This window comes from Battus philenor, unplaced genomic scaffold, assembly GCF_028537555.1.
Source record: "Battus philenor isolate CCGP_79_NKW_IND1 unplaced genomic scaffold, ilBatPhil1.0.hap1 SCAF_20, whole genome shotgun sequence".
In the NCBI taxonomy this organism is placed as follows: domain Eukaryota; kingdom Metazoa; phylum Arthropoda; class Insecta; order Lepidoptera; family Papilionidae; genus Battus; species Battus philenor.
In genome coordinates this window covers 11,654,494-11,670,676 of record NW_027181683.1, presented here as the reverse complement: position 1 = coordinate 11,670,676, position 16,183 = coordinate 11,654,494, and the positions used below count along the sequence as shown (strand labels likewise).

General features: G+C 33.9%; 1 protein-coding gene across 1 annotated transcript in view; it reads left to right on the top strand.

The window, feature by feature from the left end:
- The first annotated feature begins 1,114 nt into the window (after window positions 1–1,114).
- The window catches only part of LOC137922757 (androgen-dependent TFPI-regulating protein-like), a 39,848-nt gene continuing 24,779 nt past the window's right edge, over window positions 1,115–16,183 (top strand). Inside the window, exon 1 of the mRNA XM_068765815.1 lies at window positions 1,115–1,440. Within this exon, the coding sequence (XP_068621916.1) occupies window positions 1,216–1,440 (225 nt within the window). The 5' untranslated portion in view covers window positions 1,115–1,215. The remainder of the gene's footprint in view (window positions 1,441–16,183) is intronic.

Genomic DNA, 16,183 nt, shown 5'->3' with positions numbered 1-16,183 from the left:
ATGTCTGAGGATCGGCTATTTATTATTTATTTATATTATTATTCTATATTTTCCATACCCCTAAGTGATAAGGGTGGTCCACCCCTAAATTTTATTTTTAATTTTTTTAGACCATTTTTTTCGGTTTTTATTTTATTATGATACAGCATACAAAAATACATACAAACCTACAATAAACCTAAACAATAGAGAGAGGTATAAGGGGTCACCATAGAAGGGAATATTTAAGAAAAATACTCGACAATCAGACGTATCCATCATGTGGGTGGACTTCCTATTTTGCGTGTTGTATTATTTATTATACGTAAAAAAATTATGTATTTTATATTCACTGTAAAAATGTTATATGTACGTATACGTGTAATTATAAATGTTTTGTATTTAAAATCAGGATATCATTGCTTAATATCAGACGAGAGAGAGGTCAAATGCTTTGACTATAATCAATATAAAAGCAAGGATTGAGGCTCGAAGTATTGCTTGTCTTAAATCGCAGCAGGGTTGAAACATGTAACTGCTATGTGGGGAGAAAGGTTCTCTATGGTCTGTGACCACAATACGGTATGCTGTATGGGTAGACTCACGTCTAGATGGACAGACGACTTGATTAAGGCTGTGTAAGGCAGCGTGGCAATCTTTGATGTAGGCCTAAGTCTTGCAGTGGTCATCTTTGGATCACACTGCCCGTATCCAACGACATCCCGTGACCTTGGGTAAGAATAGAGTATCACATATCCTGACGGGAAATTTCCTCATTATTTAATATTATACTTATTATTAATATTTATTAATATTATTTATTGAATATTTTATATATAATAAATATTTTTAATATTAACTCAATTATTTTAATTATTCGGTGTTTAATATTATAATAAAAAGGAAGCGCTACAATTATATTCATGCATAATAATAAAGACATGAAGAGTTTATTCTATAAATAATATGCAAAACAGTCAAAAAATATAATGGTTGTGTGCGATAGCGTATTCCAAAAAGTTTTTAATGTTTCTTACAAATGCGTTCAAAAGATATAAAATTACGTATGCCTTAATACCATCGCGATTCGAATGTACCGGCAAACGTTCGCCATATAAAAGGTTAACATCGTGGGAGAAACACGTGTATCAACATAAACGTTGTTTTGCGCGAAACGAAAAAAATATATATCGTCTATGGTGTTGCAATTTGGCGGGCTGTCAACACTAATTCAAAATGGACGCCGACTTGCATGCGGTCCAGGCGGGAGAAACGAAAAATAAATTCCCTTTAAATTTAGTATTAAGAACGATTTTTCATACTATAGGATGTGTTGTGTTTTGTGCAGTGGGTCCTTGGGGTGTTGTAATGTGTTTTGGAATAGACACCAATATACACACAGATCCTTTATTAAAGGATCTGAAATATTTGACGCCGTTCTTCTTAACCAATTGGAATTTCGTAAGTAATATTTACAAATAAATAAAATTATTATGCCTGTTTGTAATATTAAAATAACTGCTTTTATATACATGCATATGATAAAAAATAATTAATATTTATTAATTTATGTGTGCCTTTGTTACGGCTTAACTCTGAAATGGCTGAATCGATTTTGACAGGACTTATATTGACAGATAGCTGATGTAATAAGGAGTAACTTAGGCTATGTTAGTTTTAGAAAAAAAGTAACGTAAAAAAAATATCTAATTTTTTTTTGTTAAATATCACGCGGATGATTTCATGTGTTCAGCTATTGATAAAGTTTAAATTTATATATATATGTATGGTTTAATAATTATCACCGTTTAGACTATAAGACGTCCTCTGGTGAACATAAGCTTCTGCTTCCCCCTGGTTGCAATAGGATCGGATGGAAGCGGCCTGCATGCAGCATCTTCTGATGATATAAACGAGGTCGTCTTTTCACCTTGTCGGACGCCCTCGCTGCGCTTGTCGGGCTGTTGTTTTCAATCCACGCATGCATTTTTAAAATTACTTAAAGTAACTTGACTTTAAATCAAATAGCATGGGATAGAGAGTAATAAACTTGATAGTTATATTATATATACATTTTTAATCACGCAAATAATGCATAATTTAGATTTTAAAATTAAAAGAAAAAATATTTTTTTGTCGTTTTTTTTCTACATCTTTATCTATTTCAAATAAAACACCAAATATTATTCGATTTTATGCGTTCAATAAAAAGTAAAGATAAATAGAGAATGATATTTTGTTTCTGAACGTATATTTTAAAATATTTCAAGTATTGAAAAGGAAATGAAATAAAAAATATAATATAAATTCTCTTCCAGACAGTGTTGACATTTTTAACTAATTTTTGCAGTGTTTTGTACTTAAATGTTTACAAAACTAAATGTAATCTAATAAAACATTATTCATATTACTGTGATCAAAATGTAAGATGAATTTGTTCATAAAATGTAAATTATTTATTTATTCCTCCAAATCAATTTCGCATTTTAGCCAACGCTTTTTCCAGACTTCGAAATAGTGGGAATAGTCTTTTTCTGGTAATGCCTTCAAGATCTTCGATTTGGTTTTTATCTCCTCAATTATGTCAGAACAGTGTCCCCGCATTTGATTTTTTAGTTTGCTATAGGCAGAAGTTGAACGAAGCTAAATCAGGTGAATACGGTGGTTGCGGATCGATATCTGACAAGTTTTTTGGCACAAAATTCACAAAGAACCAGTTGCAATATGACATCGAACAATCGAGACTTATTCTTCAAAATGGTTTGAACTGCGCCAAGTGATATTTCAGCCTAGGAAAAAAAATTACCTGCCTTACTAATGAAAGATTTAAATGACAATTTCAACATACTTTTTGATCACAGAGGTATGTTATTAATAGAATATAAACTATTATTAATAATTACGTAAATATATACTTCATTGAATATATAGTAAATAGGTCTATAAAAATATGGTTATTATAATTCAAAGGCTTCGCATAACTTCATGTAATCGGTGGCGAACGAATGAATCAATGTAATTCTAACATAATGGATAAGTTTGAAGGTTGTATTCTATTGACCTTAAAACGTAACATATAGTAAGAGGATTGAACTTGAATTATCTAGACAGGCGTAGACAAACAGAGGTATTCAATATATAGAATGTATGTAACGTTTTTATATATTTATTTCCGAAAATTTAGAACAGCGGTCATTCAGTAGTGAAGAAAAGGACTTGCGATTGTATGTCGCGTTCGATTCCCGATATACAATCTTATATAATTCACAATTAATGCATTAATTATAAAAGATTGTCACTGCTCAAAAACAAATTTCAAAAGGAATAGCAGCAGTGTCTTCTGGGTACCATAATACCACACTGCGATCGCCGACACGCCCGCCATGTTGGGCGATTATGGTATATCTCATACATATCTTGAGCGGAGGCCTATGTATAGCAATGCGTGTTTTTTAAGGTTTCACAGATATTAAAAGAAACTATATATGAAAGTAAAAACTTTTAGTAAGAAAAGACCAATATATAGCCACTTCCGCACATGCAGTGATAGTCGTGCAAAAAAGTGCACCCCCGCCAGCCCGCTGATAAATGCGTATGCGGCAAACAATGCGAATTACACAACTGCCACCGCCAAATTACTCAACTCGTGTTTCACCCATCCACGGGGCATCTTCAGGAGTTATGTTACACCGATTTGTGCCAAACACAGACTCTGTGTTATCAGCGGGCAGGCAGGTGCACTTTGTTGCACGACTTCCCCTGCATGTGCGGAAGTGGCTAAATATTGATCCTTTTCTTACTTAGGATGGACTTCTGCAAGGTAACGCCTAATTCCATTAAATAGTCAGGAGTTAAGAAATTTTGGTTTATCTCATAATACAAAAATCAAAAGATTTAAAATAGAGAACAGTTTTTTTACAAATGCAATACGCCTGAAGCAAGATTATCATGCCATATGAACAAAGATTATATAGTGAACTATTAAAATTCGCTTTTATTCACCCATGTCATTTAGAGACAACCCGACCCTTATATCTTGTATCTTATAATATAATCTTATAATATTTACAATATCATAACATATTAATTATTGTTTAAAGAAACCACGCAATTCAATTTAGTGTGAATTATGTGTGGAAATTTTTTTTACACACGCACATATAAACACACACGCACACATATATGTATATATTACTCACTTTTATTGAAACCGGAAATTAATTGGTCTTCCCCATAATGGCATGCTTCAACTTAAAAAAAAAAACACTGACGCGGTTTAAATTTATTCTGATCCGAGAAAACCACATAAAAACTTTAATCGGGTTTTTATTTTGCAATCAAATTCTATATCTCATATCGTATTTGTTTCTATGATATATGTTTTATTTAATAAAGAACCAAAAACAAGGTGGACATGATGATTTGTTCAATTTATTTACTAAATTTAAATTATCATTTAACATATCATTTTTAATACAAGGTTGACGACATCTGGTCTTGATAAACTAAGGGATCAGTTCATACGTTTGATTAGAAAATTGTGATACATAGTTGCGTGTAAAGGAAATTTCCTGCATCTTTATCACGCGCTGTTAATATGAGAAATGATTAAATATATGTATATTGTATATAATTAAATCAGACATGAATACATCCGCAAAGGAATGAATGGATGGGTCGGTTAAAAATTAGCTCGAAGCTTTGGATTTAATGCTGAGTTAAAAACTTATTGGTCGTGAAAATTTACCAGTTTATCGGTGTTCTATAGATTGCATTTTGGAGAATGTGCTTTGTAATTGAATCTTCTATCTCTTTGCTTTTATACACACATTGAAATCCCTTCAAACTGCACTAAACATTTTTGATATTACGTTTGTAGTGCGAATATACAAGGAATGGAACAACATACCGGCGTAATTGTTTTAAACTAACTATAACTTAGGAGTCATCACGTCAAGAGTGAGTAGGTATCGCTAGTTCGTCGCTTAAAATCAGGCGAGACGGAGCGCCAATACTTTGTCTATAAACAAAGGAAGATCAAAGAAACGGCGTTTCAAGGTAGACACGACATGCAGAAATAAATAAACTACCGAGTAGAATAAGACTATTATAGAAGATTTGACGAGATGTGGACGCATACGACGGGCCTTGCATGCACCCACAGAGCAATGTTCGGAGATTCAGTACGAGATCGAATCAGAAATGGAAAGATTCTCAGAAGAACCAAGATCACGTACGTAGCTACCAAAATTGTTCGTCTGAAATGATAATGGACGGAGTACATTGCTCGTGTAGTAGTTGTTTAGGATCGAAAGGTTTTCGAGTGGCAACTACAAGCATAGATAGATAGATGCAACATGGGTAGGTTCATCACTAGATTGAAAGACTACTTCAGTTTCGGGAAGTCGCTAGATCCTGGCAGTGTAAGACCAGTCATTGTGGTAATTCGGAAGCCTATGCCTTCCACTGGACGCCTTTTACATGTATATCTAGAGAGAGATAGTATATGTTCGGAACTGAGACAAAGAGACATATTAAAATCAGCTTGAACACACATATGTTATGTACAGAAAAACCGACCCCGACACAATCTATCGTATATGATCTACAATGTCATATTAATTATTAACAAATTTCCATTGTAATTCAATTCGGTGTGAATAATTTTATTTAAATTTGACTAAACAATTATAATAAAAATATTACGCATATGTTAATGAGTAAGTTTTGATGATTTCCGTTTATGTGGAACCCTCGTTCATATACATGTACTTGGTTCACAATGTTAAATTGTTTTATTAGTTTTGATTTTTAATTTTTCTTCATTCTTGCTTCGTATTTTATTTTGTGATATTCCGTTCTTCACAATATCTGTCATTCTTTACATTCTTTGCATTTCGTTCAAACTTACTCTTACATCCCTCCCCTGCATTCCAAAGATATCACAGATTTGTTTTTACCATCACACACTTAGATACTGGTCTACGGCTTGCGTCCGTATCTACAATAGTATTTATTTCATGGAACCAGGCGTTATTTTGCGAAAGTCCATCCAAAGTAAGTAAAGGACCAATATTTAGCCACTTCCGCACATGCAGCGGTAGTCGTGAAACAAAGTGCACCGCCCGCCAGCCCGCTGATGATAACATAACTCCTGAAGATGCCTCGTGGAGGGGTAAAACACTTTGTTGCACGACTAACGCTGCATTTGCGGAAGTGGCTAAATATTGGTCCTTTTCTTACTGAGTATTTATTTTGTTGTTTTTAGTTAACACATTTCAATTACAAATTTTATCTCAGTTTTTATTTATGAAGTATTGAAGTCTTACCTGATGTATGCTCATGTTTTGCAATTAAAAAGTAAAATAGGAATTTATTTAATATGAACATGGAATACCTAATGTTTTTTGTCCCATATTGTGGAAACACTTGGCATGATGATGATGAAAGCCTAATAACCTGGTGCGTAGCAAAATGCAACGGAAGTATGCAGTAGATTGTAAAAACCAGCTCTTCACAACATTTTTCTACGATTTTTTTTATGTTAGCCAGTTACAAATTTGTAAAATCACGTATTCTTTGCAAGCATGTACGACCGCGAAGCCTTATTAAAGCCTGCCTTGTTATCCGTTTTGTAACAGAAGCCCTTGTGTCAACGAACTATTTACAAAATCCAAGTCGACACGTTTAATTCTGCTATAAGTACATTGGTATATAATATATTTACTCGTATTATTATAAGTGTAGTGAAATCAAGCTATCGTTGATGCCGTCATTTTAGCTTAAAGACGCTCTCTATAAGGCTTCCTTAAAGATATCTATGGTGGAATATACTGTAATCACCACGCTTGGCAGGCGAGTTGGCGATCGCAGTATCGTGTTATAGTACGTTGAGAACGAACCTGCCAATCCTTTGAAAACTTGTTTCTGAGCACTGGAAGCCTTTATAATTAAAGTGTGAATTATATATGACACTGTCTCTCGGGAATCGAACTCGCAACCTACTTCTGGGCTACCATTGCTCAACTGATATACGCATAGATATTCATAATTTTTAATAATATACTTACATAATATTATATAGATGACCATTGTAAAACAAAAGCCTCACGCAAAGATATTTATAGGAGGAAATATCATAATCACTTGTAAATGTAGTATTTAAGATATGAACTCTACTATAACGGTAATGTGCCGAATGCCGATTCATGTTCGTCCGGAGATCTCAGACGAAGATCTTCCGGTCTTCCTTTAAACCCTTGAGAGAAGAGACGGTGGGTAACGAGGTCAGATAAAGAGACAATAAAGCTCCCTGATTTGTTACTCTTAGCCTCATTGTAGTTCATAATTTATTTCATATCACCGCCTGACCGCTGCTAGGAAAGATGCTATTAAGCGCGGGACTAACTAAATCCACATTTACCTTTTTGATGTCATGCCGTCAGCCCCGACTGGCCCGTTCGTAGTATTCGTTCTGTGTTCCCGGTGGTCTCTTTCATGTCAAATACTTTAACGAATGTTACAGTGTTTTACAATAGTTCATGTCAATGTCGTGACTAAGTATATAATTTAATCCACTCGACAGATATTAGACAAATTGCGGATGTAATATAGTTATTATTAGACAAAGCACGAAAGGCTCTGTAGTTTTAATCATCAACGATAAATTTAGCTTCATCATCTCCTGGATGGTTGCAGACGTTAGGTTCATCGAGATATAATTATAACGATAGTATAACAAATGCACTTACTTATTCCATCCAAAGAAAGTGAAGCTGGGCAGGTCACGTGGCGAGGTTCGCTGATAACAGGTGAACACAAAGTGTTATTAACTTGACGGGACCACGAGGTACCAGAGCGAGAGGCAGACCTTATGCCGGATGTGCTGATGAGATCGTGGCTATGGCAGGTCACGGGTGGCTCCAAGTTGCCAAAGATAGAGAGAAATGGAAAGCTTTGGAGGAGGCTTTTACCATGATGGATTCCATATAAACTTAGTACAAAATTATCAAAACTCTAATTAAAATTTTAAATTTTAAGTCATTTGTATGAAATGAGATAAAACTTTATGATAATTATCATCATCATCATAATTATTAATATCATCACCACCACCACCACCACCACCGCCATCACCACCACCACCGCCATCACCACCACCACCGCTACCGCCACCACCGCCACCATCACCACCGCCACCGCTACCGCCACCACCACCACCACCACCACCATCATCATCATCATCATCATCATCATCAGTATTATTATTATTATTCCTAATATTATTATTATTACGCGGATTATTATTTATATTGACGCGGCGTGTGACGGTCCCCCACTAAATAGAACGACGATATAGTCAAGGTCACTAGAAGAGCCTGGTTGCGGTCAAGATCACTCATCTTGACGATATTTGGGGCAGAACTAAGCCATGCAATGATTGATATGGTGATCATAATGAAACAGTTGCCCACGATTTAATATTTAAATAACACATACACCAATAAATACACATTGTTTCAACATATCAGACAACATTGTGTTATAATGAACTGTTTACCAACCAGTATTTTCGAAAGATTTTAAAAATCAACGCGCTAACTCGATATCCTTAACATGTTTTATCGTATTCGCTTCATTATCAATCTCTTCATGTACACGCGTTGACGATTTCGTAATAAAACGCATTTCACCATTTCACAACTGTCTTTCTTAACCGAATATTATTATTGACTATATATTTTATATATTCATTTATAACTCGTTTCTAGAACACCATGTACATCTTAATTAAAACATAATATTGTATATTTAATAATATAATAATTTAAATAAATCCAGGCAGTAATAGGCTAGCGATGGTGGACTGAGACTTGCCAATGATATAATCTTTTAATATACATTTTGTGTATTTATTATATAGGATTGCAAATGTTTAAATACAAGTTTCCAGAGGATGATCAGCAGCGTCCTCTGCGTACCAAAATATAACACTGTGATTGCAAATCCTTTTAATGGAATCAGGCGTTACCTTGCGGAAGTCCATCCTAAGTAAGAAAAGGACCAATATTAAGCCACTTCCTCACATACAGTGGTAGACTCTGTGTTTGGCACTAATCGGTGTAACATAACTCCTGAAGATTCCCCGTGGAGGGGTGAAACACGTATTGAGTGGTTAGGCGGTGGCGGTTGTGTGATTCGCATTGTTTGCCGCATACGCATTTATCAGCGGGCTGGCGGGCGGTGCACTTTATTGCACGACTACCTCTGCATGTGCGAAAGTGGCTAAATATTGCAAATTCTTTTGTTAAGCGTGATATCTATGGTATATTTCCACGTAGATATTTTTGGGAAAGGCCATATGCCTTGCAGTGTGCGTTTATGAATTGATAACATAAACATAATACTAATATAGATAATAACTTTAAAATTACTTAAATAATTTAAACCACATGCAAAATGAAGCCTTTAAAATGTATCGATTGAGTTAAACGCACGCGATTTTACGCAATTCATACCAAATAGGTTTAAAAATACCAACTCGGTGTTTACTTGTCAAGGGCGTAGAAAGTTGATGTTTGGGATATAACAGACACAAATTCTGAGAAAAGGTTGTTTTGACAAATATTTTAAAGCTATTTTATTGGTCGATTCGTAAGCTGCGGGTCCCGACCTGCGTGAGAATACTCGTCTTGTAAACAGACAACGGACCTCGAACAAAAACCTGTGGGCCGCGTGACTGTGGGAATTTTCCATAATAATCCCACGGATGGACAAAAGGTTATGAAAATTTGACAAATACATTGCGTAATGGCGTTCCAAACAGAACAGTCATTTCACCTAATTTAAGATATATATATGTGTATATATATATATATATATATATACATATATATTTACAGGACCTATCACTAGTTGTACGGTTCTATTACACTTAAACCGACTTGTAACAGTTCATAATTGTCCTAAATTGAGATACGATGTTGTCTCCAACCATGAAGTTTATTTGTGGAAATACCTTGTGCAAGAATGGGATATGATGTAACATGTGGTGCAAAAGTAATGTCGTAATTGAAAGTGACAACAATTTTGTTGTAAATTAAATAACAGAGCTCCTTTATTGATAATATAAGTGTAAAACTGATGACATCAATTGATAAGTATTATATTCCTCAAGTGGCCTAATCCCGAGTTGATATATATTTGCGCTCGTTTTATGATATTTTGAATTGTTGCGCGCAACACATCTGGCAACAAATTGGCGATATCTTCTTCAATGTGGCCAAGGCTTGTAAGATGCGTAGTTTGTTGATATAAAATCAAGATTTAAAAAAGCTCAATCCTTTGATTGTTCATCCACATGGAGTAAAACGAGGAAAACGATGACCAAATTTATGCTGCGTTAAAATTACAGACTGAAAATTTGTCAAATAAGCTGTAACATTAATTCCAAGTTTTTGAAGCGTGTATCGCTCCATCGGTTATTTAAAACTAATTCTTTATATATCTATATCCTAAATGTCAAAGTACAGTTACATTTAGCACTAACTTTAAAAATTAAGGCAGGATCACATTATGATATTACTTTTGCGCCATTTATTATTATCCACGTAGTACCCAAGAATTCGGCCTTCATGTAAATGAGTTTTAATTCCATTCTCTTTATAATTTTTGTACTAAGCAAGATATGATCATTTGTATTGTTAATTTTTATTGAGTGTCCTTTAAGGCCAGATAAATGTATAAAATATTTAATACAAATGTTTCTAATACTATTCTAGAATAAACACCGCGGAATTGAATTTGACAACCTCAGCGAAGGACATATATTTATATTTGTACAGACAATCTTGTTACGGTCGTAGAAAGAGGCTAAATGCAGGCTGTTTACTTCCAATGTTATTGAAAATATTTTGATATATGCCCAGCTGTGGACTAAATACGGGTGAAATGATAATGATGACGGTTTTCAAAACTTTACATTTGTTAAAACAAATTCTCTACCGATTTAAATAAATATGTAAACACGAATTATTCGGGACTTAAGTTCTATCACAAACTTAATTTAAATTACGAATACTGGTCAAAAATATTTTTGAAGATGACATGTGTTTTTAAACTTTTAAATTAGAAATATGCCGATTGTCAAATTGTTATTGTTAACCCTGGCCAAAGTTGTATGGAGCTCTCTAAGTTACTTTAAAAAGAACCAGGCTAAGTGGTTTCGGCGCCTGCCACGCTCTGCCATTTTTAGCCCCAAAAGCTGTAAATGGTAACAAATAAATAGCATATCTTTATCGCGTTGAAGCGAAGGCGGTTACAGTAGTCCTCACTTCGCATCACTTACTCCACATTACAGTCACAACACTATACCTACAGACCACAAATGTAAGCTGGCTAACAGCATAAAATATATCATATTAAATGCAATGCATATATTTAAGATAAATAAATGCCACATTCCGTCTATACCAACTTTCTACTTTTTTTCAGTAAATTTTATTCAATTTGGTCTACCACAGTATATATATATATATATATATATGTATATATGCTTAATAACATATATAATATGTTTTTAAGGATGATTGGTTCTATAAAGACTTTTACAGTATTTAAATCTGTTTAAAATCAACCTGTATAAAAAGATCATTATGAAATATGTAACATTAATTTATTATTTCCATTTCAATAGGACAGGCCAAAAGCTTTTGGCAGTACAAAGTATATGAGGATATATAGTAAACTACAATAATTTTTAAAACGATTTTTCTTACTAGATCATAATTATGCTATTTATTATTTCTGGAAACATTAATTTTTCGACAAGTTTTATCATATTTAACAGCGAAACAGTGTACTGTGTACCATACATTCAATCTCTTAAAGTTTTTTCATCAATAACTAATCATCCTGTATATAAATACACGAATATACAATAAAGTGACAGTAACAGCAGCATATTTGAACGCATTTTATGTTAATTACCAATTTTATATATCGCAGAGAAAACCTGTTTGTTTTAATGTTACACGATTGACACATGTCCTTGGATATATCTAATATTATTTTTTATTAATTTTGTCGATTTTTACACTTTAAAATGTATCGCTGGTAGAATAATAAAATTTTGTATAGATTAGTCAAAATTATCTTATTAAAGATAATAATATTCATTATATTTTATTCATAATTATTAACGTGTGTTTAATTTAGTGTGTATTATGTAAATTGCTCTGTTAATATTACATAGCGAAGGTTAATACTCAATGTTAGAACTATTCGCTTGTTCTAGAAAAGATAAAATCGATTTGAAAATTCGCATATAATTCATGGTCGATTATTTTAATCGATTGAATTATAACATCATCCGTTTTATACATAGATAGTTTTTTGTTTATTTATATATACTGTTTTATACACAGATAGATTTTTTAATGTATATACTGTGATCAAAAAGTAAAATCAAATTCATTTAGTCAGTCATTTAAAATTTCCAGGCTTTAGGAAGGCAGGTAAAATGTTTTTTCTAGGTTGAAATATCTTTACGCTTAGTCTAAAATATGAGATTGGTAGATGTCATAATGCATAGGTTCTTCGCGACTTATTCGCTCGATTTGACTTCGTGTGACTTCTCGCTATTCGGCAGAATTAAAAGGCCAATCCGGAGATGTTGTTTTGATACGATAAGGGTGATAAAACCAAATCAAAGAGGGTCTTGAAGGCTATATAAGAAAAAGACTATTCCGACTGCTTCGACGACTGGAATAAGCGTTGAAGAGAGAAAAAGAAAAACCCATAAAAAGACAACTGTAATATAATAATAGGTTAAGTATTAAAATAAAGAATAAAAAACGTACCTAGCCACCTGAGAGTAATAAGATGATGCAAGGAAGGCGATGAAAGCAAGAAGGAATGAAAGAACAAAATAAAAGATATTGTGAAGGATAAAAGGTAAGAATAAAAGAAATTGAGAAGTTTAAAAGTGGGTGAAGAATAAAGATAAAAAATTTGAAAAACTTATTTGTAAGCAAAGACCCTGATTAGGGGTACGAGAGGCCTCCAATAGCGAGAGCCATAAAAAAAATAAGCGTTGAAAAAAATTGCATCATATCGGATGGGGATAATTTTAAAGGTATAAAATTGATTTAGAAGAATAAATAAAAAATACATTATAAACAAATTCATCTTACTTTTGGATCTCAGTGGTACTTAGTAATATTGGAAAGTTATTGTGGCAGTAGCCAAGCCACAGAACAGATGGGAGCTTTAAGGTTCTAGAGGTTTCCATGGACTGGCAAACGTTACGAAGGACATTCACCAACTACCTATACAGATGACGTCCTTTAGTTTGTTGGAAGATACTGGCGGGGGGCTGCTTTATACCGGGCCTATCGGAAATTTATTAGGTAGCCTATACCCACATACATTGAAATTTTAAACACGATTGATTTAATCTATTTTATATTTACTCTACTCTAGTTCGAAAGGTATTATAATTGTGGAGACGAATCAGTAAGAAACTTCATAACAACACGTCTTTTGTCACTACTCTGTGTTTGGCACTAATCGGTGTAACATGGCTCCTGAAGATGCCCCGAGGAGGGGTGAAACACGTGTTGAGTAATTTGGTGGTGGCGGTTGTGTGATTCGCATTGTTTGCCGCATACGCATTTATTAGCGGGCTGGCGGGCGGTGCATTTCATTGCACGACTACCACTGCATGTGCGGAAGTGGCTAAATATGGGTCCTTTTCTTACTTAGGATGGACTTCCGCGAGGTAACGCCTGATTCCATTAAATATTAAACACGTCTTTTATCGAAAGTGAATTACTTTGAAGGTGATGAATATCATTTCGAAAGAATTAATAAAGAAATTTTAAAAAAAATCACCTTACTTTTTGATCACAGTAATATGTTGTGTTCACCTGAAGGTAACAACTTATGTGGATTATTCGAATCCATCATCTATATAGTACTACATATATTAGTGATATTGATATATTTTCGTGCTCTCTTGTATCTTTTATAAGACAATTTCATTCGAAATTATTGAATATACACAATACCATTTAAACCTTATTGGAATGAGTTTGCTTGCTGTGACTCGTAATTATTACTCTCTGTTCTGCAGAATGCGCTGGATCTTTGTTTTCGATTCTAGGTTTTCGTTCTGTTTTATTAAAGTTTTACTTTAATTCATTAAATTTTCTTAGTGGGATAGTTTTAAGGTAACAATTGTAACTAATTTTATATTTCAAAATTTGTAATTTTTTACTGCCTTTTGTTACTATTTATCTCCAATCAAGTAAAATAAAACAAAATATAGACCTATTTTAGTAATGTATACATAGAGCTAGCAGTCCCATTGTATCTCGGACTTAACAAACGCTCCATTGATGTCGAAATTTCGCAAAATCCTTTCTTAACTGAAACTTTAACTCCTAAATTTCAAATATCTAAGGTTCCAGAGATGTCGTGATAACTCAGTATATAAGTGAAAATCTCATGTAACAAGAACAGACTTTATAATAACTCAAATTACCTGGAATGTCATTCATAGACTCCAGGTCATGCAGAATCAATTCATGGACCATGGGAGCACCGTTGCACATGCACGAAAATTTGCATCTAGACATGGAAAACTACCAGCGATAACTCAGTTTTTTTATGGCCTTAGTACCCTATCGTGGGTACATATGTAAAATTTTTCAACTGATTATTAATTTTCTTATATTATTTCCTCTGCAGGCTGGTGAGTGACGTAATAAGGTAAAATAAAACCGTGTAACAGGAAGTGTGGCGAAGGATGGCGATGCGTAAATGGAATGCTGTATGTTGAGTGTATGCAGAAATTGTGAAGGATAAGAGATGGAAGGTGAAAGTAGGTGTATATCCCTGTTCCGAAAATAAGACAGGAAGAGAAGTATTCATAAAAAAAATAATTCGTCAGTAATAAAAGGACTAATATTTAGCCACTGTGAGACTCTGTGTTTGGCACTAATCGGTGTAACATAACTCCTGAAGATGCCCCGTGGAGGGGTGAAACACGTGTTGAGTGATTTGGCGGTGGTGGTTGTGTGATTCGCATTGTTGGCCGCATGCGCATTTATCAGCAGGCAGGCGGACGGTGCACTTTGTGGCACGAATACCACTGCATTTGCGGAAGGGGCTAAATATTGGTCCTTTTTTTAATATTTTTACTCTACTTTTATTTTTTTTTCGAATAAAATAATTTGTGAACTTAAGAAGGGAAAAAAGATACAAAACGAATATAGAAAAGATAGAGAACGCAAATAAATTATTTTGAAAAATAGTCCCTGTGTACTCAAGTATGAAAGACTTTTAAAACGTGGGCCATAAAATAAGTAAGGCGATTGAAGCCTTAACAGTAATATAGTTACTTAGACTAGTATATGGAAATCTAATATTGAAATATCGACTACTTTACAATTTATTCTTTAATATATTAATTTAATTTAGTATATGATTATTAAAAAGATCATGAGGGTCTTTATAAAACTGTATACAATTGATCATATGAAAGATTTATTAGTTTTTCTAAGCATAGAGAAATAGTGACTACCCAAGTAGACGTCTTCGTGGACCAGACCGTGGTCAACCTGTTAGCAACTGTCCCGCTTTCGAACTCCGGGTCGACTCCGAATGCCACTTAGGTATTAAGATTAGCGAGGACTCTATGGCCTGGCTAATCAACGGCGAGGAAGCAAAACCAACGTTCCTAAAAATTAAAAATTGTAAAAGTGTAAAAATAGACAATTAGATAAATAAGTAAATAAAATAATACATATTTAATGGAATCAGGCGTTATTTTGCGGAAGTTCATCCTAAGTAAGAAAATGACCAATTTTTAGCTACTCCCGCATAATCAGTGGTAGTCGTGCAACAAAGTGCACCGCCCGCCAGCCGCTGATAAATACGCATGCGGCAAACAAACACAACCGCCACCGCCAAATCACTCAACACGTGTTTCATCCCTCCACGGGGCATCTTCAGTAGTTATGTTACACCGATTATTGACAAACACAGAGTGTAAGTAAGTGTCACCCCTCCATATGCGGAAGTGGCTAAATATTGGCCCTTCTTACTTAAAATAATACATATAAAAATGTATACCTAGAATAGATAAAAATTGTGATACACAATAAAACAAAGATATTTTAATAGTTAATATATGTGTGGA